Source organism: Camarhynchus parvulus, chromosome 6, assembly GCF_901933205.1.
Source record: "Camarhynchus parvulus chromosome 6, STF_HiC, whole genome shotgun sequence".
Taxonomy (NCBI): domain Eukaryota; kingdom Metazoa; phylum Chordata; class Aves; order Passeriformes; family Thraupidae; genus Camarhynchus; species Camarhynchus parvulus.
The window spans coordinates 785,110-811,659 of NC_044576.1; the positions used below are offsets into that span (position 1 = coordinate 785,110).

A 26,550-nucleotide genomic window follows, 5' to 3' on the forward strand; every position below is an offset into this window, starting at 1 on the left:
AAAATGTGAGAACACAAGCTGACACAGGAAAAAGCATGTCTGGAAGAAGACATATGAGCAGCTGTTTTCAGTGTCCTCTACCCCTCTGAGATACTTCCCAGTGCATTGTCAGCATGTGAGTGATCTTAACAGTGGTTTTGGGAATGACTTTGGGTCAGGTGACACTGGACAGAGCCTCGTAAACACATGAACATAGGACCAGTGACAATTTTCTGCATCCACTTACCTACAAGGCAGTTGGCTGCCTCTTACAGCTAAATTGTACTATGCAATTACAAAAAAAAAAAAATACCCCCCCTCTGCATTCCTGGTCACCAAAACTGAAGGCTGTGCAGATCTGGAAGATAGCAGCTCATTGCTAAAGGATCTTGATGATTATGGCTTCAGCAGTCATGTAGCTTTTGCTCTATATTTTGCAAAAATGACGTGATAATAATCCCTCAGTTCTGTTTCCAGCGATGTTTGGGGTTGCCTTATGTAAAACAGAATGTTCCTGCCCCTGGCTGACTGCGTCTGTAGACATAAACCTGGTTTTCTGGTTTCTGCAGCTGGAGACACCAGCCCCATTGGTGGCACCTCTTTATGCCTCCCCACACGTTCAGTCCTAGCGCGTGTGAACATAATCTGAGATCTCTGGAAGGGGAAGGCACTTAGCTCTGTTTGTTCTTCTGGGTGTACACAAAGGCTGTGTATCCCAAACTCAAACATTATTGCTTGGGATCAAACCATTCCCTGGTGGAAGCTCAGTCATTTCCCTCTGCAGAGCTGGGGGGGCTGTTTGGTATGGGGGGGCATTCCTTTCCAATGCAGCTCATGTTGTGATAAATTGAAGAGCCACGTACACTTTGCAAAAGCACTCCTTTCAGATGGATGAAACCCTGAACAGCTGCTTGATTTTAAGTTTTGTTGAGGATACATTATGGGAAACTGCTTTCTTCTAGGGTTTTAGGTGGGTTCTCAGTCCTGCTAATATTTGCCTATCACTGTGTGCCAGCAGTGAGTGGAGCTCCTGGTGTCAGCATCTGGCCCTGGCATTACTTTGTGGCTGCTGGAAAACAAAATACTGAGCTTTCCTCTGCTTTCAGTCCTTTAAATGCTGCTTTCCTCCAGAGCTGAGCCCAGGCTGATTTCCCTCGTGGCTTTTGAGGTAAAAGCTGAATTTGCTTCTTCTGTCTCTGCTGTGGCTGGTGCCCAAGCAGGAAGGGCCCAAGGTCGGGGCTGAGCTGTGTCAGGTCCCCTGCGAGTACCTGGAGTGGTACATGACGGCACCGTGTCTGGAATGTGACTGTGCAGGGCTACAGCAAAGGGGGAGCTCCCTCTAGGACAGCAAATAAATGCCAGATGTTTATAAGGAAAGGTTGTCTGTGACAGGCAGCCGGGAAAGAGCACTTGTGGGTGGATGATACCGTGTAGGTTGGTTATAAAGTCATGACAAGCTGCCTGAAGCTCCCACATCAGAGTTAAAAGAGCATGAAAAGCAAGCAGCAGCCCCTGTCCTGAGCCAGGGGAGAGCCAGCAGCACAGTTTGCATTTCCTTCACGGGGAAACTGCCGCTTATGGCTCGTGCAGTCTCCAGGTGAGCCACAGCCTGGGGAGCAGGGAACCACCACCAGAAAATCACACTGCTGTAATTCCAAAACCCACGCTCCTTCCTCAGTCATGACTAACTCAGATGCATATACTGTTATTATGGATTTTTGCATTTGTCCCAAGGTGACTTAGGCGTTCTAAATCCTGCTGCAACTAGCAAATCCCATCAGTGAAAACACTGAACACTTTTTGCCTCTTCAACCAGACCCTCAAAGACATCTTCAAAAGCAGTGTTTCCCACACATAGGAGGGTTCATGAGGATCATGCTACCCTTTAAGTCTGGACCTACAAAGCTCCTGTAGTCCCTACTCTGTATGGGCCACGTCCTGTTATGCAATATTCTATTCCATGTCCCATTTTTTATGCAAGTCTGCTTTCTACCACCTTATGAATGCTGAGGGCCTCCTGATCAAAGTACTGTCAGACAGAAAGAATGAGGGGATGAAACAGAAATAATGAAGTATTTACCAGGAGCTGTGGCCTTTCTGTGAGGCCCTGGAACAAAATACACTGAAAGCAGAAAAAGCCAGCCTCAAATTCCAAAAGGAGGGCTTGTTAAAGACATGGAATCACATGGAAGTGTTTAGGAAACAGAATGGTTAAAAAAACTCTCCACAGCTCCTTGACCATCAGCTCTGATTGCTTCGGTTTCCTAATCTGCTGCTTGTGAAGTTCTCTCTCCTTTTGGCACGACTCTACCCACAGCTCTCTGCACGAGCTCTGAAGGTATCTGCAAGTCCACGGAGAACAAGCTAATTACAGGGCTTTGACTTTCTTCCTTAGTTTCCATCTGCTAAATATTATTTTTTCATGTATGGAATTGCTGCAGTTGCCACAGAAATGTTGCATGATCAGAAATGGGAGAGAAAATGTCCGTGAGAGGATCATTTGCTTCGGATGTGGTCCAGACAGCAAAAGGACTATTGCAGGATTTCATCACTTCCTTCCTTCACCCCTTTTAGTCCCAATCTCATCAAATATCTTACATGACTGCGGGTTGCCCTTGTCTTCACCAAAGCCTTCACTGGCTTCAGGAATAAGGGTGGAAGTGTTCGTTGGGCAAGAGAAGAACATGAAGTTCCCTTTTGCTGCTCTGGTGGTGCTCATCCATTTCCCTGGAGTCCTTGTTGTCCTAGACTGCAAGCAGGGCTCAGTGCATTTCTAATGAGTATTTCTGCCCATTTCCACACTCAAGCCAACACCTGCACTGGGAGCTAAGCCCTGTCACACAGTTTGTTGTCTCTTTTGCAAGCTGGGAAACAAAAACAAGAGAGAGATGTGGGGTGATCATTGCTTTGGGGTCACTATCCAGAACAATGTGCATGACAATCAGCCAGGAAGGAGCTCAGGTTGCTGCTCATAAAACCATTTCCATTTCAAATCAGGAGAAATACACAGGAGTGGGGGAGTACTTCCTATGGTGACATGTAGAACTCACTTGGCTTTTCAGAGGTGAACCTTTGCTCACAGTGACTGAGCTGATTTCACTTGCCAGCTGATCAGAAACCCAAGAGGTCCTGAATGAGATGAGGGTCCTACTAGTCCAAGACAAATTCCACTTTGGCTGAGAACACTCAGTCTGCCCAACTTCCTCTTGTTATTTCCATTGGCTGTAGCATTCCTCAGAGCCTGTCCTAGAAGTCTGCTAGCAGAGACAGGTTCAGGGGTCGCAGTAAGCCAGGATACAGTAGCATATAATGTCAGCACTTCTCTGGTGGTCCCATGTGCTTCTGCCAGGCTTCAATCTCTCATTACAATATTAGGTTTCCACCCTTATTGCTGCAGAGGAAGCCTGGGGTGTGTGTCTTCCTCACCCCACAAAGGCACTGACTGCTCTCTAGAAGACATCTGTGTTGATCTAGTGATTTCTCTCTAATTTCTCACAGCAATAACAGAAATGCCAACAGCACTGCCATTTTTGTGCCCATCTCATCCCTTTAGTGCCAACATATGGGCTGCCCAGGCTGCAGTGGCAGGAACTGCCATGGAGGGACTCCAGTTGGAGCTGCCTGCAGAGGCGTGCTCTCCTCCCAAAAAGCCACAGCTAATGCTGAAACAGCCAGTCCTGAAAGCCCCTGGGACAAGCTATCACTGAGGTTTTGTGTGGATCAGGCCTTCCAGCTGTGAAATGCTTTCAGACCTTTTGGCCTAGAAGGTGCAACTTTTTGGAAGATTGCTGTCATTAAATAGGTCTGTGCTCGTATATCTGTGGGAGTTGAGTCTATAGCATTTCAGCCTGATGAAAGGGGAGAGAAAATAGGTTGTGCAGCAACTACTACTCAGAACGTCATCTGCAAACTGTTTAAGACATTTTTGCGTGAACAGACAAAAGATGACTACCGTATGTGTAACTTCTCATGTTCCTTCACAGAAACCCTGAATAGTCCCTCTATTGTACACGAATATAAACCATTTCCTCTGGAAGGACCCTGCTATGAGACAATGCAGCGTTTCTTTATAATCCTGAGAGCTATCGATACATGGCTTCAGTCCTTGCATTGCTGCTTCTGGTTCACTGTGGGTCTGGTAATAGCTGCAAGAAAATTTCTGCAATAACCTAGCTATTTTCCTGAAGCCTAAATTGTCTGTGCTGAGGTTTTACATTAGCTAACATTTGAAAAGGAAGCTGTCAACACAATTTTTCCTCCGAAATTGATCGTCGCGCAGCTACACTTGAAGGCCCAGCAGTTCAGCCAGCCCGGGTGAGTAGCAGGGAAGAAGTCCCTGCAGCTCAGCTCCTGCCATGTGTTTGTGATCTGTCTTTCCCTTTTCTGCAAACACATCTCATTCAGCACGTGGCATCCCATGCATGTGAAGCGCACACAGCCTGCTCCCCCAGAGGCCAGCTGCTAACACACAGATCCCTGCCCCACGTGGATCTGCCCTGTCCCTGTCCCTGCTGAGCTGCAGCCAGCAGCAATCCCACCCCAACCCAGTCCTGAGCTCCCCAGTACTTGCTGTTTGGGATAGCCCAGGCTGCCAGGACTGCAAAGGTGGCTGCCACACCACACACCACAGACAGGAGGCTTCACGCCCCCAGACTCCATGTCAACAGCTTCTATAACCATAGAGGTTTGGTACTTACAGGTGGACCTGGAAGAGAGAAGAAAAATAAACAGCAATTAATTTTTTAACGCGATAAATCCTAACAAGAAGAGCTAGAAAAAAAAACCATTGCACCATCTTTTGGGCTTTATCCTCAGGCTGCTCCCATTTGCTGATGCACTTTCACCAGCTCCCTGCTTGTTAATTAAGGTATCCCCACATTAACCACCATGAGTGCAGGGCAGCCTCTGACAGCCCTGTCAGAGCCCTGCCTTGGGAAGGCCATGCAAGTCAGCCTCTTGACACTGCCAAACTCAGTTTTGGTCCTCCAGCACACATGAGAGCGGGGAGCTTGTTATTTATATGACTCCTCCTCACAATCCTGCCCACCCATGGGGGCTGAGAAAGTTGAAATTGAGGAGGCAAGAGCCCCTTTGCTGCTAAAATTCCTACCCATTTCCCACCAGAATCGGTAATCTTGTGAAGGTGTGAAATGGTTAATGAGGAAATTGCAGCTATTAAAGACATCAGGTACCTTTTCTCTTTAATACAAGCAAATTTTCCCCTTTTCTTCTGCCTCTAATCCCATCAAAGCCAACCTGCCCTCTCAGAAGAAATTCCCTCAAATCCTCTGGGTTTCTTTTATTTTGAAAATCTTTTTTGGAACCTGCCAATGTAGAGCACTGCATCTCCCTCATACAGAATGGTTGTACAATATATATCAGGGCTTAAACAGCACATTTCTTTCATCAGCTCCCAGAAAATTCCTCAAAATCCTGACAGATATTGTGTGTGTGGAAAGAAACCCCCGGACTCACTATTTTGTGGTTTCCTCTCTGTGGGAGAAGCAAGACACACCATACAACTGTCAGGGGTTTCTACATTTTCCATACTTTATAGACATTGTGTTTTCTTTGTTTTTCCTCGCACAGAGTGCCAAGAAGCAAGGCTAAGCAGTATAACAGGCGAGCTGACAGATAACAGCAGCAGCCTCCTCCTTGCACGGCAGGCGGATGTCACAGCGAGCACCTGCGCAACAATGCTCATCCTGAAAATGCCCCTGGCTGAAAGTCCACTAAAGAAACTGGAGACCTTGGATGAACAAACACTTTCCACATTGGAAATCTCTCACTTATTGTGACTCTCTCATACCAGGTTTGGTGACCTGAAACTGCCCTGTCAGATGCCACTGTTAGACACGGCTTTCATTGTGGTTGATCAGAAGAGCTTACCTCTAGATAAAGTAACTTTTGGTTAAAATACAAAGAGTAATAACCACCTTCATGATGGCTGACAGAGCTCAAGTCAACACTCAACAACTCAAAACAACTCCAATCAAATTTAGGACAGGAGCCCAGGGGCAATCCAGATTTGGCTGGCCGGGCAATGGCCCACCAACGGTGCTGATGCTGAGGCCACAGTCCTACTTGCTACACCAAGCCTAAACAACAAAAGGGTTTCTGATCAGACAGCTCATTTAGGAGGGCAAGGTCACACTGATGCCAGAATCCTAATTTATGCCAGACTGGGAGAAAAGAAAGGAAAAAAAGAGAGAGTTTTCTGAGTCTGGCTTGGATCACAATGAAGTTCTGTGGGAGAACTGTTTTGGAGAGATTTTGTTTCAGACTGAGTGCCCTGACACAAGGTCAATGCTTATAGCTTGCCAATACACGGACTTTATTTCCATTAGCAATGCTTCAGACCCTTAATAACCCACCTACCTCTCTGCATGGACTTGGGGCACTCATGGATTGCATGAACCGAACTGCTGAGCTGATATTAAAAGAAAAGCTTAAGGACATGCAAACCCTGAGCCATGCCTGTCCTTCCAGCCCAAACACAACCAGCCAGCAGCACAGCCTGTAATGGCATTGCCATACCACTGAGAGCAAACACAAGCTCTTGTTCGCTCCAGAAGCTCCATCCACAGAGCGGAGTAAATCAGCAATGCCGGCAGCTCTGGGCCACACACCCCACACAGATCAAAGGCAGGAGGAACAGTGGAGGCCCATCTCTGCTATGTGCCCCCTATAAAATTAATGGTTATGTGAAGGGGACTGCACAGTCTTGTGTAAACACTCATCACTGAGCTGCAGGGACACAGTCTTGGCTGCAATAAGGCAATTGGGAGACACCATCCAGGGACTGGGCTTCAAATGCTGGGATCGTCCGTGTGACCCAGGGGAAAGCAAAGCCCTCAGACAGAGTCATTTCCAAAAGCAACATCATCTTGCATGGGCCGGAGGAGGAGGAGGAAAGATGTCCCAAAGACAGCAGGAAGGGAGGAGGTGCTTCTGGATTAGCTGTTGCAAAGCATAGGGGATTTTACGAAGCAGAATAAAGCTTCAGCAAAAAGCTTTGGTCGTATTCTGTCACGGTGATAAATGACAAGGTGGAGCAGAGGTTCTCAAGTGGCTCAGTCCTTAATGCAAGTAGTAAATTAATGCACATTAGAGGAAAGAGTGGATAAAAGAGGACAGAGATACTTGAGCCTCTACTCTCAACAACTCCAACCACCAGCAAATGCAGTGAGCTCAGTCCTGGCCAAAGCTCCGGCAGAGCTGCTCTGGCCCAGGCAGGGATGCTGACAACCCAGCAAGCCAAGGGAACAAACCCACAAACTGACCAGGCTGCATGGGCCCCTTTACAAAAGCCACCTGAACTTCAGCAGAGTCACCACACCACCACTGCATGTAGTCCCTATGTCACATGTCTCTTGCAGGCCCAGCCAGTTTGGGGCAACCATGTGCAACCAGGCCTGCTTGCCCCCACATGGGCCAGCTCTTGGTGGTGAACTCCAAAGAGCTCCACAAACAACCAAGTACAAATCACACTTACTGGGGGCTCCTCCCCTCCTTACAGCAGGCTCTTTTGGGGTGAGACAGAGGTGGTGCCACACAGGAGATGAGCTACATCCCCTTTCCATATAAACAGTCAACAGAGAAAGGATGAGTGAACAGAGAAGCAATAAAAGCTACTGTGAACATCTCCAAGCCCATTCCACAGCGAAGCCCAGCCAGCAGGCAGACCCAGAGCTTCCAGATCACCAAATTCCTCAGCCTTGCACGGCAGAGAACCCACAGTTGTAATTAGCACCTCCAGATGCCGTGTGTTTTGAAGCTGATCTCGCTGGGAGCGCGGCGATGCCGGTGCTGGCACGCGGGCTGCAGCACGACCGTCCGCCCACCACGGGCTGCTCAGGAAGCTCCTCTCTGTGCACTGGAGGGCTGTAAGTGACTGCAAGTGCTGTTTATCCAGCTGCAGGGCTTGTGGAGCAGCAGGGGATGGAGGAGGGGACGGGGAAAACGTGTCAGGAGTGGACGAGTGGGAGGAAGCAGTGGTCTCCTGCAAGGAGGAGACCTCCAGAGCACCTCTGAAACGGAACATTGAGAAAACAAAGAATTCTTGTAGGGGTACCCAAGGTCCCTCCAAACATATGGCCTCTGGAAATTAGCACCATCTGCACTGTCCCTTCTCAGCTGCTCTGGTTTTTATGCAGACAGAAAACTTCCTTAAAGAAGCTCTGCCTTTCCGTAGCCCAAGTGAGCAAATCAGCAGCCACCTAAGGGTAGGTCCACCTTACTGCACATACAGAAACACCACACCTGTGATGAACTGCAAGGCCATGCCACAGAGCCCCCTGCTCACTCGATCTTCCCCATGTTCAACCAGCAACTGAGCACAACACAGCTGCAACGAGTCCTTTTTTCTCAGCCACTAATGCCACCCTCCACACTGTAGCCTCACTGGCCTCAGAAAAGGAGAGGCTTTGTTTTGCAAGCCGGTCAAATTTATCCTAATCTGGAAAGTCTCATGTTCCAGACCATCAGATGTTAAAGCTGGACATAGAAGAGCAGGTTTGGTGAGAAGCCTTCTGCTGATGACAGAGATATTCTCCAGCTTGAGACAGCAGTGCTCTCTGGATGGAGAGGATCACTGAAATGATCCCATCCACTTACGGGCATTTCCTGAAGTCTGGAAAAGTGTCCATTCTCAAAAGGTTCCCAAATGCTGTTGCTTATTTTTTCTCTCTAATTTCTTGGATTCAGGCAGTACGGTGTCTGCAATGTGTGTATCTTCCAGCCTGCTCCAAGAGCTCACATGCAAGGAGTTTTTTTTTCCCCTCCTGTATAGCATACACGAGACAAGGAGGAGAAAGAGGGAACACGAAGACATTATTGTTGGTTACTTGGGTCATCCTCACTACACACTCTGGCAGCAGCAACGATGTAAACATGTAATCCATCCCTGTGAGGAAATCCAGCCATTTCACAGACCCAGAAGCCAGCCTTAGGGAGTTAGAGAGATACAGTTACTTCCTGACATTCAGGGCTATGTTAATTGATAACAAGATAGCTGTGGCCAGGCAATTAGTTATGAAATGCTGATTGAAATGCCAGCAGCCTGAGCATGACCCTACCCAGGGTGGCATGGAGCCCCTAATTCATGGCTCCATGGGTATTCAGTGCAGACTGACCCCATTTCAGAGCAGGCATACCCCAGCTGGGTGCATGGAGCACAAACAATGGGTTTAGCCTACTTTAAACACAGACTATGCTGCAGTTTTCTCACAACAGATCCAGAGTACTCACATTCTTCTAGAGCCAACTTCCCTAAGTCCATCAGGGGACAAGTCGTACAAGCAGAGGCAGAGGGAGCATTAACTCAGAGAACTTCAAATGAAAAGGCAAAAAATGCCATGTGCCTTGCCATAATTCGTTATTATGAGCTGTAGGTGGAATTAAAGACCAAAAAATCTTGAAAATAATGAGAAAAAATTTAAACACTGACTACCCAAAGCACAACCTCCAGTAATTTTGCTTCAGGCTTTGTCAGCAGTGGCAGACAATCTGAGTGAGCGGATAACTCGCTCCAAAGAGCAGAAGGCCCCTGCAAAAGGCCAGGCTCCTCCATCCCTAAAACATTCCCTTCTAGGCTACACCCTTGCAGAGTGGCAAGAGGTTCTTCAAAGGATTGCAGAAATGTTGGGCAGTGAGAGGACCATCAGGATTTCACTGCCAAAAAATCTGACCAATGCTAAGCTGAGGCACCAGGTTATGCCAGTCATTCAAGCTGTCCCCCAAAATCAAACCCATGACATCACTGAGAGTCGGCAGTTAATAGCAGCAGCTGTTGAGGATAAAAGTCACTGCTCAGGCACTCTGAGCATCCCAGCATCACCACCACCAGAAGGCCACAGGCACAGCACCAAAAAAAGTCCAAAGGATGCTGCTATGATCAAAGTAGACATCAAGGTGAAGCCTCACAGAAAAATTAAAAATAAAAGAGGGGGTCTGACAGTGGAGTTTAATCACAGATCCCAAGTGCATCTCCAAACATCTCTGCTCGTTTCAAAATAAGGACAACAGGAGCCAGTCAGCCTCCAGGGCCAAAAGAATCTAATGAGGCTAAGTGGGGCCTTTGGCATAACCACAGCCAGCCCTTATGCAAATTAAAGTGCTCAACAATAGACAAGCAAAAAATATTCTGACAAACATTTGGGAGACCCCCTTGCAAAAACAAAGGGCAGGAAAGGGTCAAGAGCAAATGGCCCACACAGTGCTGGCTGCACCCAGGACAAAGAGAGCACCTCTGGCACTGCCAGGGGAGAGATGGTGGGATGGCCAACGCTGGGCAGCACAATGCTCCTTTTGGGCAGGCATCCATGGGTCAGCAAGCTCTTCCCAAGCAGCAAACAATCACATTTGTCCCTGCCATGCTGAAGCACTTAGCACCACAGAAAGCAGAGAAATCCGGGCTGGGAAGGACTCCCAGGGTCAGCTCACCCAGTGGGTTTTCATACTTGAAGGCCCCCCCAAGGTTTCCCAGTAGTGGTGCAGACCCCTGGATGGTAAATGGAAACCTTATGGTGGCAGGCTCATTCCACTCCACCACCTTCTGCCAAAGAGCCCCCAGGCTCCAGCAAACCACCAGCCCAAAACCGCTGCTCTTGACTATCCCCCTTTCTCTTCCCCTTCTGCCTCCCCTGAGCAAACCAAACAGAGATTAAAGGATTCCTGTGAAATGAGAGTGACACGAAACTGAGGAGGGAACATCTTCAAAGCAACCAAAGGAATAAAAAGTCTGTACCTAGCCCATTTGGGCAAATATTTCTCTAACCTGCTGCTGTCCTCTGGGGATAGCGACACCACATGCTTCCCTAGTGATCCAGTCCAGGCAATACCCAAGCCCTGATTCATAAGGCCATATTTATTATCTTTCTTAGAGACTACCCAAAATTTCCAGTGTTGTTGTTTAAGTCAGTCAATGACCTCTGATGCACAGCAAATTCAAAGAAGAGATTTTTTTATTTCTCTCCTTTTTGCGGTTACCTCATGTATTTGATGTCTGCAGTCCTGTTCCTCAGTCTTCTCTTGTCTTTAGACTAAACAAAACCTAATTCTTCCAGTCTCTCTGCACAGGCCATTTTTTTTTTGGACCTCTGGTTGCTCTCATTGCTCCCCCTCAGTGGCCTTTTTGCCTCTTGAAATGTAATTTTCAAACAGCAACCGCCTCTCCAGCTCACTGCATGAGTCCATGGCAGATGACTTGGTGAAGGCAGAAGACATGGTGTCTATTTACCTTATCCACAGGGTCTTACTCACAGAGGGAAAATGAGGTCCTCCCTGTCACCACCTCTGCCTTGCCCTTATGTTCTGACATGTCACTTGTTCTCCATGAGCCCTCGAGGGCTCTTTTCCTTAAGAAGCTGATGTCCTCACTGTCGGGTGTGACTGGCATTCATGTTCCAGTGAGGAGGAAGGTCTCCTGCTCACTCACAAGGAACAACTTCAGCCTTTCCTTGATGTCCTTGACAGTCCCACCTCACCCTAGGCTCTCAGATTTTCATCTTGCACACCCATTCCATTTTAAATCCTTTCAGCCTTACTTTCCTCCTGTCTTGAATTTCACCTTGCTGAGGACTTTGTGATTTTCTTTAGCTGATCTCTTCCTGTGGCTCCTTTGCACCGGGACAACTTCAACAGTTTCTCTGTCAGGCTGCTGAGTTTTCTCAACTTCTTCCCCAGTTCCTGCTCTCCAGGGGCACTATCCCACCAATTCCTCAGTTCCTTCTGTGTTTTTGAAATCCACCTCAAACACCTGAGCAAAGAAGCACCTCCCAACTCTTAGTCTGAAGAGGCACACACCAATTCAATAAGGTACCACTCCAACAAGCCCTACCCTTTGGCAGATGTTTGATAATCTCTCTGGAACTCTCACCCTACATCCCTTAACACATCCACTTCCATGCCAGGAATAAGTGGGTGGCATCTGAGAGCTCTGGAGAGATCCAATCCAGTTTAAAAGTTACAGCTGGTTGTTCAAGAGGAGTCTCTTGCTTCTGCACCGAGGAGATGACTTCTTCAGCACTCAGCCAGGCCCTGCACAAGCCCTATTCCTCAGAGAGTTGCAGAATTCGGGAGGAACCACAAGGAAAAAATGGCCAAAGTAAATCATGGCTGGGCAAAGCAAAAACCAAAATCCATGGCATTTTTACTTCCTGCTGAAAATTACAATCTCTCTCATAATGTGGTTGTCTGGGAAAAGTAGAAAGTTGGACCTTACGACAGCTAATAATTATTTGAATAAATTCTCTGCTCGTGCACTTCAAATGCAAACTGCACACTTTATTCATTTGACAAATTGCATAATTCATTTTAATCCTATATAATTTTTGCAATTAGCAGCTGATTTTAATAACCAGCGCACTGTTACTTTTTGCTCCCCCTTAATTTTTGTTTTTCTTCTCTCTTTTCCATCTGCTAACTCTTTTCTTCTTCCTTCCTCCTTCCAAAATACTTTGCAACTTTTATAACAGCAAATTCTGTCACCTACCCAGGGACGAACAAAAGACCATTGTGTTCAATTTATCTTTTAATAGGCTCCTTCCTCAAATACCTCACGGACTGCCAGTACTCCCTTCCAGACCCTGTCTCACACCCTTTTGAGTTATGAAAATGTTTGGGAGGGTCTTTCCTTTAGCCCAGACATTTTTCCACCCCAGATGATTGATAGCTCCCAGTTACCACTAATTACCCTATCAGCAGTTGGACATGAGCCTAGCCACAGTGCTCTTCCTCCAGAGGCCAGCAATGCATCCCTGTCGCTCGTTATCCTCTTCTTCAGGGATGGAACAAACTGACTAATTAGAGACACCATAAATTCTTCCTTCAGGCTCTTCCTGATGCGTTCGCCTTGTTTCCAAACAGAGCATGTGGAGGAGAGTGGGGCTGATGCTAGTCCTTTCAAAAGGAAAAATGTGATGGGGTTTATGAGCCTAAGTGGGTTTGTTCAGCGTGTTTTATGGAGCAGAAGAGGAGAGTGCTCATTCAGCCAACGCTAGCTGGTGCTTTTTAGCACATCTCAAGCTGGAGAAGTTGGCTTGGCTACCTCATGCCCAGTGGGAGCCAGGCTGGGGCAGCATGCACATATGGAGACAACCTGCACTGGCTTACAGGGATAAAGGACTCGGGCTTCCCTTACCTAGAATGAACTGTGCGTGCAGATCCCTTCCCTGCTGCCTCCAGTGCCAGCACCAGATGCACAGCACACACTGTGGAGAGAGCCATCCAAGCAGAAAGGCAAAGAAGGAACCCCAACCAACTGCTGCCTCCCGCCAAGCGTGGGCTGGAAGGCACCTGTATGCTCTCATCTTCCCAACACAGCAAATTTGACTCAGTAAGTTTGCTAAATTCTGTCAAGACCTCCATCTTGTTTGAGGGGGCAAGATTTTTTCTTATTAGGCACACAGGTGGTTATTTTTTAAGGTAGTGAGAGATCCCATTATAATCTCAAAAAGAAAAGAGAACACAAAGAAAATGGACAAGAGATACTTTCCCTTCTCCCCAGAGCAGAGAAAAAATTATTTGGAGGAAAACCAAGCAAGTTTAGACATCAGTTACTCTGAAGCTCTTCCTGCCAGACAAAAGGAAAGGCCCTAAGGGCACGAGGGCAAAAGGGCATTATATTAAGAGAGAAGTTTCTCCAAAGTACATGGGCTGTGTGGTACACCTGGTAAAAAAAACGTTGAGGCTCCTCAGCCACTGCTCGAGAGGCAAATTCTATCAAAACAGGAAACCCTCACTGTTCTAGAAAAGAAGAGAGCAAAGAGGAGGAATGAGAACCAAGGTCTGCAACAGTTTGCTGCATGGGAAAGGCACATAGAAAAACCCACGTGGAGGAGGGGGGAATGCTGAATGCATGCCAAACCATGTGGCCCATGCCCCACACCAGCCCTCCAGCCAAGAGTCACATTTTTGTAGCTTCCCTTCCTAAAGGGCCCAAGAGCCACTGTCCCAACAAACTCCAGGACCCTGCCTAGTAAAATACAGTTTAGTGCAATAGCAGAGCATGGGGTTCTATCCAGGATGGCTTTGGAACTCAGAGACAGAAATATTCACAACCACACCTGGTAACCCCCATCTCCACCTGCTTCCCCAGAAAATAAACACTTTCTCTAAGCACTCAGGTCATCCATAAGCAAGAGATCACCACACACATGAATTGGGGGTAAACCAAAAACCACAAGGCTACACCTTTCAGAAAAACACACACTTATTTTCCCCTCTCCTTCTGTTTTCAAACCCAGATGAAATCAGATTGCACAGGGAGGGGCAAAGAGCCTCACAATAACACAGCTTCTCGCTGGGTTTCAGAGGGGTCAGAGCCAGGTACACTGCTCCCTGTTGAGCAGAGGGCTGACACGTGGCTGCCTCGCTGTGGCCAGGGCAGTGCCACAGACCTGTAAGCTCTGTGGGTGCTTTTGGGGTTTCAACCCCTCTGCCATGCGTGTGGCACTTGTAGATCTTAGAGTCTGATGGGAAGTTAATCTGTAGGCAAGGACTGCCATTTTGGGAGACACAACTACTCCCTCTTTGCTGCCAAAATTGCTCTAATAAGGAGCTAATATTTAAAACCTAAACAAAAAAAAGGATTAAAAAAAATCCTAGCCCATTGTGTTCTTCAGCTCCGTTAGGGACGAGGCCAACACACAACTCCCAGCAGCTGCTGTTGCCTGCAGCAACATCTCCTCCCTGGGACAGCAGCAGCAGATGACAGAGGACAAGGACAAGAAAAGAGCAGCCACCAGGATCTGGATACATCCACCCAGTGCCACATTCCAGTACCAGGTTCAGCCTCTGGAAGAGCCCTCCCCAAAGGCCCTCTACCTGCTGCTGGTTGAGCTGCCCAGCAAGGGTAGCCTGGTGTGGATGGGACAGCTGGGTGGTCCCCAGCGAGGCGGACATGCTGCCTGGAGCAACACCAAATCATAATAAACAAGTCCCTCGCACAAAGCTCTGTCAGTTCACATTCCAGTTCAGCTGATATAATCTTCATTTTCTCTTTGAAAGAAAGGAAAAAAAGAAAAGCAGAAAGAAAAAAAAAACAGACATCCTAAGGGAGAGGAGTGAGGCAAGCGATGGATTGATACTGCCCGTGTGAGCCTCAGCCCCCCCAGGTGCTGTTAATCAGCTGCCCCCGGGAATACACTGATTTAATTACCGCCTGCTTGCACAGCCCGTCTGCAATGCTGCTCACCCAAGACATTGCATGAGGAAGAAACAGACACTGAGCCTCAGCAGCCAGGCTGGAGCAGGATGGGCAAGCAGAACAGGAATCATCTCAGCACTGGTTTGGGGAGCGAGGGGTTGAATTGGTCCAGGGAGCCCATGCAAGTGGGCTGCCACCCAATCCCTTATGTGCAGGAGGTAGACACCATGGAAGGGCACATCACTGCCCCACCAGAGCCCTGGGCACTGCAGAGGGGATGAATGCATCAGGCTGTCACCTTTCTTCTATCTGAAACACAGCCTTGTTTTGAGGGGAAAACCAAAGACACACAGTAGGCAACAAGGGCATTTCCAGACTGGAAAGGGGATAAATAGCCAGATGCAATAAAGGGCAGACACTCAGCTACCAGGTGTCATGACACAGCCCACTCCTCTCACCAGGTACATGGCCCAGACCCCACCTGTGAGCACATCTCTCCAACCCCTCTGACTGCCACGCTGCTGCCATTCTGCAGTGTTCATCTGGGATGCTGGAGCATCACTCGAATGCAAACAAATATTTTCCAGGGCTTCTGCTCTACAATGCACTCGTAATGTCAAAGAGGCCATGCACAGAAGGACACAGATCTGGTACAGCTCCTGGAAGGGAAGAGCTGCATCAAGTGCATCCACCCTCAAAGTAACTCATTGGACAGTCGCTTGGAAGGGGCTTCAGCACAAGGTGTGGGTTGCTGCTGTCCCACCTGGGGGACAGCCTGGAGGTGTAATAATTAATGGCCGTGCGCTCGCCTGCGAAGGCTGGCGCAAAAAGCGTTGCTGCGTCTTTAACAGCTGCCAGCGATGGGAAACTCATTGGAGTGTGTGTTGGGAGGGGAAGAAGGTTAAGATGATTAACTGGTGCTAACAAGTTTAGGATGTGGAAGAAGTATTTTCTTGGACGTCCATCAAAGAGAGGATTGAATGTTCCCCGGCGGAGGGGGGGCGGTATATGTTTAACAGATGAGGTTTCTGCCTCCCAAGGCCCGCCCAGCCCCGCATGATGCAACCTCTCCCTTTTAAAGGCTGACTCTGCCCCTGTACCATCAGCGTACCTGCGGCCCCAGCCTGGCACAGGGGCTGAAAGGCGATCCGGGGGAAGGAAAGCCGCCCCTCCCCTCTTCCTGTTGATCTGCGTCCTGGGACACCCTCGGGCACCGGCGGATCAGCCCGGTCCTTGGTCCCCCCATAGGGCAAAGGTGTAGGCAGATGCCCGGAAAAGCCAACAGGGAATCGGGTATCACCACATTGAAAGCAGAAACCTTGGAGAGGACGGCTCCTCACGGGCCTCGGCTTCCCACAGGCGCACAAAACCGAGCCATCCTGCCACCGGCCAGGCCAGCAACCCGCTTTTTACCTGCCCATGGCCCTCATGGCAGCATCTAACATGAACACCGAAGCGAAGTGCCCTGGCAAACAGCTTCGGACGGAGCCGCTTGGCGCCTGCACCATCTCCCTAGGCCCACACCGGGTATTTCCAGCGCTCCTCGGCGGCTGGCGGCGCCCACGCTTTGCTTCGCTTTGCTTTGCGCAAGGGGCTCGTGCCCCGCCGCGGAGCCTGGCGGCCGGCTGGGCTCACCCTCATTCCTCGGGCCGCCGCAGAGCTGCCAGCATGGGCAGCACACGCGAGGCCCACGGCGCGGGGCCCGGACGTGCGTCAGCGGCTGACGCAAACCAGCCCAGCCATGTGCACTCAGCCCGGGCCCGGGGAACAGGCCCGGTAGCACGCTCGCGCTCAATCAGAGCCGGCGCACACAGTAGCAGTGCAATGTGCTCTCTGGCTTTCCTCAGCCAGCTGGGATGGGTTTGCCTTGCTTTGTCAAGGCGCTGATTTATGCCCATATGTGCCATATACATTGTAAGCGCAGGCACGCAATGGTGTAAACACTTCTACCGAACATCTGTACACAAACCCGTCAAACATGCAGAAGCTCCCTCAACATGCACCACGGTGCCCCACAGGCCTGCCAGGCCCCAGTCTGCACGTGGGGTGCCGTGTGCCACTGGATTGTTACTGGGACATGGACAGTAAAGGTCACATTGAGACCACTGAGTGATAAAAATCAGCACAGCCACAATGCTTTTCTCCTGCCTCAATCTGTGCTTTGGCCGGAGCATTTCACGGCAGGTATCTGCTCCAAAATCTCTTCCCCATGTCTCTCTCTGCACCACACCTTTGCCTGAGAGATAGGTTAGTTTATCCCTGGTTTTGCATGGGGAACAGCTGTCTCAAACAACCAAGGGCTAGGATGTAACATTTCGGCCATAATATACAAGCACCATTAAAGTTAATGCTTGTGCCACCAGGACTCATGCACACCTGAATATAAATGCTCACCTGTTTGCACCTTTGGGTAGAGCTCAGCCTCCAGAGAAAAAGTCCCATAGCAATTCCATATCCTTGGAGGAAATTCTTCCCACCTTCCATCCAGTTCAAAATTTTAAATAAGCCAAAAATAAAAAGTTTTAAAAAAAGACAGAGAGGGGAGCCCTGGGGTGCACAGGAAGCAGGCCTGAACATGGCAAGGGGGAATTATCTGAACAAGTAGATGGTTGTAAATAAACAGGCCACCCTCTTTCAGAGCACCACTGTTCCAGGGCACCTTCCCTTTTCAAGGCTTTGGCTGTTTCTAAGCATATTTTGGATAAAGAGGGAAAGGCCAAGGTGTTTGCCATCCTAACTCTACTGCATGGTAGCACCACAGGGATGCTTGAGCCCCCCAACCATTTTGCAGCACGGGCCACACTCACAAATCTATTAATGGCTTACACAAGCCCTCCTAGTCTGCACTCAGGCAACAACTGCAGCTTAATTAAAATCAATTAAATACTCCTTAATAAAGTCAGTTTAAATCCCAAAAGCAGACTAAGCCGGATGAGTTGATGCTTAGAGTTTTAAGGAACGTCCTTTCTCCCTCTTCCTGTCCCTCAGCCATGGATATGGCAACAGACAGGTGACAAAAGCCAAGGTTGGGGCGACTCCTCAAGCCGCTCCAGTTAAGAGCACAGCAACCTACATGTTCAGAGAAACAGAGTTAAGTGACCAAACAAACTATTTGTTTGGTTTTTTTCCTGAATTGTTCATCCCCATTTATTCATAACTGCTCACAGAATCCATGGAATTCATTGTGTGGTTTGCATCTTCAAAACAAATGAAACAACAGTATGTCTAAACCAAACAAACCCCAAACCAAAATACAGCCAGCAGCCCAGGGCGCATGAGCAACTTTCCAGGCTGAAGTGTGTATATACTCTGGAGGGCCCAAAAATGTGGATGGGGGAATATATTTAAATTTCAGGGAATAATAGAATTTCCAGGGGAAAAAAAGGAGGGCAGTATTTGAGTGGTGATTATACTGCAATTTTTCTTCCAGATGTGCTAGGGGGTGGTGTGCCAGAGAACCCCATTTTGTGACATGGCACTGTGCTGCTGGATGCCCATCGCAGCAGCCCAGGCACTGCTCCCTCCACATCCCAGCTCTCTGGTCAGCCCTGCCACGAGGGCTTAGTCCTTCCAAGGGAAAACACAATTCAGAGAGCCCAAAGCTTTTGGCAAAGAGCAGCTGCTTGAGACACAAGTCCTCTTCTCCAATTTTTTTCTCAGCGCTTGTCAAAAATCTGCGTTGAGGCACTTCCAAAGCGGAAAACACCTTTTGCACAGTCAGCACAGAAAGCCACACTGTCTTACTGTCCTCAAAAGGGGTGAAATACAAAACCATAGCATTTCAACCAGTTCAATGCACCTCCTGACAGTAAGGCCACGGGGCCAAGGGTGTTCCATTGCACCCTCCCACCTCATCCTCCTCATGGCTCTGAGCCAGGGCCACTGACACGGCTTGTGGCTGCTGGTGTTTAAATAGCTGGAGTTGACCTTTCCACACCCTCACCCCACACCAGGGATCCCAAACACTCCTTCACCTCTCATGGCCCACCAGCGTGTCCATTTTTTTAATCTCATGGGAGCCCTGGAGCAGCATTAAGACACTGGCACAGGTTGCCCAGAGAAGCTGAGGCTGCCCCATCCCTGGAAGTGTCCTAGGCAGGTTGGACAGGTCTTGGAGCAACCTGGTCTAACAGAAGGTGCCCCTGTCTGTGGTAGTGGAGTGGAACTAGATAATCTTTTAAGGTCCCTTCCAACCCAAACCTATCTTTGAGTCTGTGATCTGTCCAAGCAGCCCCAGCAAGCTGAAAAAGGATCACATTAAACATGACAGCGACAAAACACAGAAGCAGTGAAAACGACCTGGCAAGAGATGGAACACCCCAGCTGGGATGTGAGGAGAAGGCAGGACTTGGGCACTGTCCCCCTTTTTGGCTCATCTCCACAGAGATGTTTGGGGAGAAGATACAAATCCCAAGTTAGAAACGGATGCATCCACTTGGATACAACATCCTGCCTGTCTGCTGCAGGGCCAAGGCTCAGTCCACACTGCCCAGGCGTCTCCCCTTGCTCCAGCCATCCCCACCAACCCCTCATCTGCTGCCTTTCCCAGCATTTTTTCCTTCCTCTGCACCTGTCTGTGGGGACAGGCACAGGTTGGGATGTGGGAAATGCACTTTCCATCAGCTGGCCCCGCTGGCTCTGGGTGTCACATCATAGGGGAAGCCAACACCCCACTGCAGCCCTACACTGTTTCTTGCTGGCCTCCCCCTCGTGTTGAGGGGTCTGGACAGAGGGTGGGTGTAGCCAAGAAGGAAAGCAGAGTGCCTGGACTGAGTGTGTGCACCAAGTGGCACACATCCCCTGGGTGCAACTGGGGCCATGGCTGCACCTTGGCTCCTGCAAGCTTCCTGCAGGAAGGCGAACAGCAGCAACAATTCTGAGTTGCAGTATCTGCTGCTGGTATTTCTGCAAAGTCAGTTGCAGCTGAAGGGTGGCCAAGCAGCCTTCTCTGTGCCCCACGGTGGGGCAGATAGGAAACGTGGGGGAAATTTTGTATGAGAAGAAATGCCCAGGGGACATTCCTTTGCAAAGCCTCAAAGACATTCCAGAGAAAAACTCAGTTCCTGGCCACTGCCAAAATTCTTGCAGCTGCCCCACGCCATCCTCCAAGCCCCTGTACAACAGAAGGTACATTGGTTTGTGGAAGGGCTGTGCAACCTTCCTCTGACCACCAGTGCCAGTGCCTGGGAGCTGCCTCCTCCTGCAGCCCAGGTCCCTCCTCTGCCCCCAAGTGCTGCCACAGGGAGGGATGGAAAAGCCATTCAGCATCACTCTGAGCTGCTTCCCTGCTTGCATGGCTGACCGCCTCCAGCACCGCAGGCTCCCAACCTGACCAAGGAGAAACCGGACCAAAACAAGCACTGTGGAGGCAGAGGGGAAAGCAGCCAGCCTTTTCTTCTTTTTGTTTTTTAAAGGGATATTGAAGACCAGAGCAGAGAGCCAGCACAGTGAAAAACAGCCACGTGGGGACTGTGAAAATCAGAGCTGAGGAGAGGAAGATGGGAAAGGTCTAATAAAGACAGTCACAATATACAAAATACACAAGCACCCACCTCCGCCAGGAAAGCTGTGGGAAGGGATTGTGGTGTAATCCCTGGCTGTTTGAGGCTGCCCAGGCAGACACAGTCTGGATCTGCAACTGGATCAAGATTAGACCAGGAAAGCTTAGATTTTTTGCCCTGTCAACCTGAAACAAAATGCTTTCCCCTTGCAGCATTTTTTTACTACATAGAGGAAATTAAGGGAGGTCAGTTGGCTGTAAGAGGATCCTCCAGCCTCAGGTAGCTCCTGACCACATCCACACACCATATGGAAAAGCATCTGCTCAGTCCCAGAAAAATTCCCCAAGTCACATCCATGCATTCAACAACCTCAGAGCAGAACAAGTGTGAGCTCCCTGCCCACACTTGGCCCTATCCCCAGCACAGGGTCTGGGGCTGGAGAACAGCAGGGTGCAGTCATTGCTGCCATTGAGGTTTCTCTTCTCCAACCTGTACAAAGTTGTCCCAGATCTGTCTAGCAGTAAGTGGGGACAGAATGAATGACAGAGGTTATCTACTGAAGGGAACAAAGTCATTAATTACCCAGATAGGTTATGTTAAACTTGAGGGCTGTGTCCTCCCCACCAAGACACTGCTGGAGAAGCCCTCTGTGACCGCCAAACTCAAGAAACACAATGCCAAGGAGCAACATCTCACAGGTAGTCACACCCAGCCCAAGTGATCTGAAGTAGCTGCTCTCCAGTCAAATGAAGCTTGTATTTCCTTATCATTTGCTGTAAATACAGCTGTGCTGTTTTCCTGACCATGTTATTTCTAGAATCCTTATCACACGTTCTCAGATAGCCACAGCACAGTCACACACTTCACAATCTTCTTTTTCTCCTATTCCCAGCTTTTCCAAACCATTTGTGTTCACAATCCCATCTGTTCGGAAGCTCTTCTGTGGCAATGGGTGACACCGCCCTGGACCTCCACATCCGCACTGAACAGGTCAGCAAATGAACTTGTCTTCCTTTTCCCCTCCTGTGCCATGCAGGGACCTGACTCCCAGACAGGGATGAACTCAAATGTCACTTCTGATAAACATTTATTTTGCTGAGGAGCATGGTGTGTTTATAGGCAGCGAAGTGGGCCAGCGAGAAGCAACGGGCATGCGCCAAGTCTTGCGACATCTTGACGCTTTTGAATACCTTGGTCTCCCGCAGAAGTCATCTTGTCTGGTCCTTGGGGCGTTTTAAACACCAGGGGAAAAATGCATAGAGGAAAAGGATTCCCAAAGTCTTGTGCTGGAAGAGAGACCACGCTGAAACATGGTCAGGTGGTCTGCATTGCACCAGCCTGGAGACCAAAGGGAAACACCCTGGAGCAAAGGGTCTAAGAGGAGACAACAGCTGGCTGAAGGTGCCTTGGTTTCTGTACTGTCCAAGGCAAGCAAAACCTCACCTGCCACATCAGCTTAGACCATGGTTTCACAATTTCCCTCAACAGATTAGCTGATGGGTGGGGGAGAATTTTACATACAGTTTCTGTATCCACAGAATATTTGACAAAGACAAGCAAGTTTGACAGGTAAAAAGGAAGCCTCAGTCCTTAGGAGACATTTATTATTATTAATGTCCTCTTGAATCAAAGCTGTCATTCAGCAACACTGTGAGCTTAATGGAATGAATGGGCACCTAAGATTTATGAGAAATCCAGCACAGACTGCTGCCAAAGCTTCCCAAAGGATGTGGGTATCTGTAACCAAGTGTTATGATTTCGATGCTGAAATACCTGGGCAATTCATCTATCACACAAATGGTGTAGGAGTGACATTCACATGGCCTCAGAAAGGAACGAATATCTTTTTTCTCTGCTCTGCACTCAAGTTCAAAGTTTCCTTCTTCAAGCTGGCTCAGAAACACCAGGAGGACATTCACTCCTGTGGTTTTATGGCATTTATTTGTCAAGCCCAGGCAAGAACTTAAAAATGGAGGAGGGCTGTGATTTGTGTTCCCATTGAAGGGAAAATGTTGGTATTTAAAATCAGCTGAAGTCAGTTTTGATCTGTCCTTTTGAGAAACGATACTTAGAAAACATTTCATTTGTACCATCTCTTAAATTTAAACCAAAATTGCTCCAGTTGTTTCTTTCTGGGACTAAAAAGAAAGTCCAACAGTCCTGATCTGGACTAGTCAAATCAGGCTTTTTCCAATGTTCTACAGTTCTGGATCCTGGATTTTAGTTCTTTTCCACCACAAACCTGTAGAGCTTTAACTCTTGGTTTTACAAGCTGCTGTGCTGCAAATTCATTTTACTCTGGCAAGTGACTGTGTCTGTACAAGCCTAAATACAATGATTTTTGAGACCTTACCTACAGCAAAGACAACCCCTTTGTAATTTTATCCACCCTTATCCCAACTGTTGGCCACATTTAAATACCCTTTGTTAAGCACACTGCCAGATACTGTCACACTGGACATGAAGGAGAGCCAAAGGGGAAACAAGTGAAAATGGAAATGCTACTCTCATGTGCTCATTCAGACATAATTTTCCCTGCCACCTTCTTTGCAAAACGAGTTTCAGTCACCCAGTTTGAATATAAAGATTCAAATTCTCCCAGAACTTCAGCTTTGGATGTGAGTGGTAGCTGGCACTTCTCTATTTTTTTCTAGTCAAATGCATCAAAAGACAATGAGGAAGGCTGAATGATTCATACTCGTGGAATGAAATGCCATTCACAAACGTTTTTTCCATAGCAATTTGTCACTTATTGTATTGAAACCACTTCAGAAGATGTGTCTCAAGGAGCCTTTTGATATTAACATGATTAAAACCATAATGCAATTAGGCAATCCCATAATATTTCTGTATGTTATATGAGTGGGACCTCAAGTGACCACTTCATTCAAGCCCCTCACAAATGGCTGCTTCTAGCAGAAGGCTGTTAATTCTGCAACATGCCTTGGATAGCTGTAGAACACCAAGGAATTCAAATCTTCTCACCCTGGAGGCATTTTGGCTCACCAAAATTCAGCTTTGGTGCTGGATCTAGCCTACATGTCTCAAACCTTCCAAATCAGGCAAGAAAGATGCACTTCCCAAGAGCCTCTTTGCCCAATTCAAAACTGATATATGAAATCAGTGGGAACGTTGGCCCTCCAGATGTGTCCTTCTCTTTTGGCTGTCAGGACATCCACCTGGATCTCTATCCCTTTTGCTGTTGTTCCTGTCAGATGTTGGCACCAGACTTGTTGCCCACATCTCCATATCAATTTCCTGTATTTGAGCAAACTGTTATGCAAGTACACGTAACTTTGCATTCACACGGGAGACTGCATTAAAAAATCCTTCAGTGAGGTATAAAAACAGAAAAGTTTTTTGTCACTTTCCACAGTGCCAGATGTCCCAGATCCCTACCTGCCGGGCAGTTGCATCGCTGGTGTGTGTCTCGGACTTCTCGATGTCTTGGCAAGTGGAACTTTAATTTCTGCCAAGAGAGGGAAAACAGAAAAAGGATTAATTTATACCATTGAAACCAAAGCCTGAAATGCTTGAAAAAATGGAACAGGGAGGGGATGCTGCCTAAGTAGAGATGGGAGAGACAGGGCAGAGCAGTTTGAGAACGAAGAAAGGCAATAAAGTTCATAGCCCTTAACTAGAAATGCAGGAATTGATTGAAAGCAGGCTGAGGGAGTTTCGTAATGGCCTCCAAATGTGGTCCTCCTGACAGGCATTACAAAACCAAGAGCAGCAGTGGCAAATAAATTGGTGACTGTGTCCTCGTGACAAAGCCACTTTTCTCAGAAGACCCACTCAGGGGGCAGAAAATGAAGATCTGAAGCAGGTCCTCTTCCACCCTGCAGCACATTCCTGATGTTCTTGGAGACACCTGGATGGACAGAAAGGTCCTCCTGCAAGATTGTGGCTGAAGCTGAACTGAAAACATCAACCTGAAATCTTCAGACTCTGTGAAACTTCGTTTTTACCCCAAGGGCAAAACACAACAAAACCTATCAAGGGCTTCCACAAGGTGGAATTTGGTCAGAATGTTGATTTCATATGTGAGTTTGGATTTCTAATGGTGCCAGCCTGTCAGTCTCCTGCTCTCTGGGCCCATCTGTGTATCTCTTGAAGGCAAATAAAGTCCACCTGAGGTCACTGCATCTTCCCTCACTGGGAACACCAACAAAATTAACCCATGTCCTGAGAAAAATGTGCTTCAGGGGTAGCATCCTCACCACCCCTCACAGACTTTATAAAATAGCCGTAATTTAGTGAAGAAAATGCAAATCAATCCAAATAGGTTATTCATTAATGCCTGAAAACCACACTTGGTTAATGATTTGAGACCACTGAGCTGCTGGGGTTCCTAAGCTCTGGAATCACTCTCTCTTCCCTCCTAACCTCCAAGCCCAACTTCCCATCCCCATTGAGTCTTCCTATTTTTTGAACTACTTCACAAGTGGGCCAATATTTCAAAAGAAATAGCTTTATATAGGACACAACACAAGCTGTGCCCAAGATCATATAGAAATTGCTTTATTTTCACAAGTAATTGAGCATCTTCCTGCAAGAAGGCATCAGTTTGGGGAAAATTCTTTTAGAGAGGATAAAACTAAATCAGCTTGTTTCTGCCTGGGATGAAGGAAGGCAGAATTGGCTGGAACATTTCCATTTTTCCACTTTGAAAGGATTGGCTTCTTCACTGCAAGTCAAAAGAGTAATGGTTGTTGTGACTGACTAGAAATTAAATATTTTCAGAGCTTTCTTTTGCATGGTAGATTGAAATGTTTTGATAGCAAGTTGATTTGATAGCAGGGTGAGGAGAGGGTTTTAGGCAAGGAAAATTGCCAGTTTCCATAGAGCATTTCATTGGTGTTTACCTTCTCAGTTAAAAGCACAGATATTCTGTGAATTTCTGCATTTTGGCACGTTCCCATCCTGCTGCCACCCCAGATGGCACAGCTCTGCTCTGGCTTCTAACTGCTAGTGGTCAAACATGGGCACAAGCAGGACAGCAGAGCCTTTATTTGGATTCTCACACTGGTATGTGGACACACACAGCCCCATTCCCATCCACACATGTGCCAACCAAAACATCTCCTGCACCAGACTGCCACACTTGGGTGGTGCTCCCATGTTTGGAATTGGGCTCAGACAAGGAAGGGATGATGGTTTGCAATGGCAGGAGCAGAAAGCCATTTCCTAGCCAACAAGGGTCCAAACACCCTGCATGCAACAGGGGCTTTACAGGACACAAATCTGCAAGGAAACATGGAACAAATCCCTGCCCCACCGAGTGCACAGGCACTGGAGGGGCTGTAAGGGGGAATGGCTGAGTTAGGCTGTGCCTAAGAAGCCTTGGCTGGCTTGCTGTGCAGGCTGACAAAGAGAGGAGCAGCATAACTGGACAGGGAAGTGATGACCCAGCAGGACTTGAGCGTGACTGGGAACGGAACAAGGGCTGATAACATTTCCCTGAGGCTTTATCTGCAGGGTCAAGGTAGTGGAAAGACCTGGGACAACTGAAATAGCCTTCTCAAGGACAGGGGCCCCTGGGGAAGGAGGTGCTGGTGCTGCTGGGCAGGCTGGAGAGCACAGCCCTGTGCACCATGAGCATGCTGCCATTGCACACTTAGCAGCATTTGGACCTTCTGCCCCATCCCTTGTGTCTCCCTCAAGAGCTCTGCACATCCCTGGGGAGTGCAAAGGGCAGTGGTGCCATGGGACTGCTCCCCTTTAGTGGGAGGCAAAACCTACCAGGGATTTAGGAGCACCTGGTGCTCATTCTCCTGCACAGTCTATTAAACAAACACTGCCACAGAAAAAATCCTTGGCTCTTGGAGACCTCAATTCAACTTTGGGTGGAGATGGCAAAACAAAACAAACCCCCCAGCCTTTTCTGCTTCCCTCGTTTCCACTGTGCAAAATGTTGCCTGG

The 26,550-nt window shown here is 48.3% G+C and overlaps 1 protein-coding gene across 12 annotated transcripts in view; it reads right to left on the reverse strand.

Annotated features, from left to right (window-relative positions):
• Window positions 1-26,550, reverse strand: part of COL13A1 (collagen type XIII alpha 1 chain) — a 90,311-nt gene that overhangs the window by 58,014 nt on the left and 5,747 nt on the right. For all 12 annotated transcript variants that reach the window (XM_030951435.1, XM_030951432.1, XM_030951430.1 and 9 more), the window contains 2 exons: window positions 24,028-24,097; window positions 4,677-4,684 (listed from right to left, as the gene is read on the reverse strand). In XM_030951435.1, coding sequence (XP_030807295.1) covers window positions 4,677-4,684; window positions 24,028-24,097 — 78 coding nt within the window. The remainder of the gene's footprint in view (window positions 1-4,676; window positions 4,685-24,027; window positions 24,098-26,550) is intronic.